General features: G+C 38.6%; 1 protein-coding gene across 1 annotated transcript; it reads right to left on the reverse strand.

The window, feature by feature from the left end:
- Positions 1 to 2187: 2187 nt before the first annotated feature.
- On the reverse strand, positions 2188 to 2613 carry LOC137280729 (uncharacterized). Its single transcript, XM_067811950.1, has one exon. The coding sequence runs from the start codon at positions 2611 to 2613 to the stop codon at positions 2188 to 2190; it is 426 nt and encodes a 141-aa protein (XP_067668051.1).
- Positions 2614 to 2886: the final 273 nt, after the last annotated feature.

Consider the following 2886-nt stretch of genomic DNA (forward strand, 5'->3'; position numbering starts at 1 on the left):
AAATTGCACGTCATTATTATATCCATATAGTCACTTTAAAATAATACATCATTCATTCAGAAATATGAGCCGTTTTGATAGACCTGTTCGTTAGCAGTTTTGAGCCCAAGCCGTTTTCGCACCGGTTTAACGGGGCTGGTTCCCAAGGGTAAGGGACGTAACTCTAGTTTACTAATGGATGCCCACGTGTTCCTTTGTCTGATATGAGAAATGGGTGAGTGAGTGAGTGAGTTTAGTTTTACGTCGCACTTAGCAATATTCCAGCTATATGGCGACGGTCTGTAAATAATCGAGTCTGGACCAGACAATCCAGTGATCAACAACATGAGCATCGATCTGCGCAATGGGGAACCGATGACATGTGTCAACCAAGTCAGCGAGTCTGACCACTCGATCCCGTTAGTCGCCTCTTACGACAAGCATAGTCACCTTTTATGGCAAGCATGGGTTGCTGAAGGCCTATTCTACCCCGGGACCTTCACGGGTCTGATATGAGAAATGGAGGGAAACTGGCTAAGACTATTGCAGGTCACAAAAAGAAAGTTCCAGAGTTTGGAACGGGAAGTTCTTTGTCTGAATATTCCAAATATAAAACCTTGGTTCCCATTCCTTTACACATTTTCACCCAAGTTCACGCCTCGTTGCTGTAGTACACACATAAATGGCTGAGGAATATCTTGAACTGTGAGTATTTCTCCTTTTTTATTCTATGTTAAATTTTGTTTTAAATACAACATGTTTACTGACTGATTCCTTAACATGATCTATGTGTACAAATGAGAGTGCTAAAATATTTTATTTTTCAGTCAAGACAGATTGGGGGAAACCCCTACAACCCCACATTTCGATGACTACTGCTGGGACACGGAGTAAGTTTGCTATTTTCCTTCTTTTTTATATTCAGTTTAATTGCTGGTAAATTTCTGAGAAAGAAATTTTACTAATTCATTTTTTGTTGTTATTTCAGTGATGAGAGCTTCTTTTGGGAGGCGGAGGAGGCCATAATGGCCTCTGCTGAGTAAGTAATGCTATCATACTATTGTAATGCATGTTGAAAAATCTGAAGTAGTAATGGGAAAGTTAATTTCATTCCAAAGAATATTTTGTTTAACTATGAGGATTCCTTAGCATAATAACAGTGTAAAATGATGAAATCCATTTTTTTTCAGTCAAGACAAGACACCAACCTCCCCCACAGTATTCAGACATTACAGAGGAGGAGATGGGGTGAGTTTTTTCTGCAGTCTTCACATATAAGTAGAGTATTCAGTTTAATTCATGGTAATGTTGTTAATCACAATCACAATAGTAATCATGTCATTTTTCTTTTGCAGTGATGATGAGGAGATGGACGCCCCAGAGTAAGTTATGTGAATGGGTTCATAACATTGTAATAGATGTTGTAGTGTGTGTGTGTGTGTGTGTGTGTGTGTGTGAGAGAGAGAGAGAGAGAGAGAGAGAGAGAGAGAGAGAGAGAGAGATCAGGAATTTTAACCAATTTATGTGAATATTATTTGCATTACAGTGATGATGATGACTGCGTCATCACAGGGGTGTCCATGCCACCACCACCACCACCACTGACCAACTCCACTCCAGCACCATCTTCTTCTTCCTCCTCCCCGTAAGTATATATTATATTAAATTTATTATTATCTGAAGTAAATACATTCTCATCATTTTTTTAAACATTATTTTTATCCTTCTCATTACAGACTCAAGGAATACTTCAAAGATCACAAATACTGGCTCTTCAATATGAAGAGTCAGTCCTAGATATATCAGAAATTATCATGAATGATTATTAGGTTGTGTTTTTGTAGTGTGTTAGTTTTGTAGAGTTAGTTTTACATATTTGTACATATGGTTGTTAACTTTGTATATAATGTTATCTCTGTGTGTGTGTGTGTGAGAGAGAGAGTGATTACTTGTTGTTCATATGCATGGCTGGTTTTTTTCTATGTTTTTTTGTGAATACTGTTAACTGGTATTTGGTGCTTGTAGATATTGTTGTGTTTGTATATAGTATTACTTGCCTTGTACATATGTAAAAAAGAAAGGAGCCCTTGGGTGGGCAAATGATTCATTCATTGTTGGGCTACAGTCATTCCTAACCTGTTTGTCCACATGAATGGGTTATTTGTCCCAACCCACCAAATCATCCTGACATGCTGGGATGTTGGATACCTATGTGGTGCTGGATACATTGGACATGTCATGGAAATCTGTGCTCCTGGATACATTGGATATGTCATGGAAATCTGTGCTCCTGGATACATTGGACATGACATGGAAATCTGTGCTCCTGGATACATTGGATATGTCATGGAAATCTGTGCTCCTGGATACATTGGACATGTCATGGAAATCTGTGCTCCTGGATACATTGGATATGTCATGGAAATCTGTGCTCCTGGATACATTGGACATGTCATGGAAATCTGTGCTCCTGGATACATTGGACATGTCATGGAAATCTGTGCTCCTGGATACATTGGACATGTCATGGAAATCTGTGCTCCTGGATACATTGGACATGTCATGGAAATCTGTGCTCCTGGATACATTGGGCATGTCATGGAAATCTGTGCTCCTGGATACATGATATATCATGCTCCTGGATCTGTGTGTGAATCTATTCATTCATGGAACTATATGTGCTGTTGAATACAATGGATATACCTGTCATGAGGTAAGTTGTTTCTCCCTTGTTTGTGTACACTTACCTTAATATTCTGTTGATGTATAGTTGAAAATATTTATCCACAAAATATGTAATCCAGTGAATGGCACACAGTCTATATAATCCAGTGAATGGCACACAGTCTATATAATCCAATGAATTGTACACAGTATATTCCAAGGATGTTTAGTTGAGGCACTCTG

This window comes from Haliotis asinina, chromosome 4 (assembly GCF_037392515.1).
Source record: "Haliotis asinina isolate JCU_RB_2024 chromosome 4, JCU_Hal_asi_v2, whole genome shotgun sequence".
NCBI classification, from domain to species: domain Eukaryota; kingdom Metazoa; phylum Mollusca; class Gastropoda; order Lepetellida; family Haliotidae; genus Haliotis; species Haliotis asinina.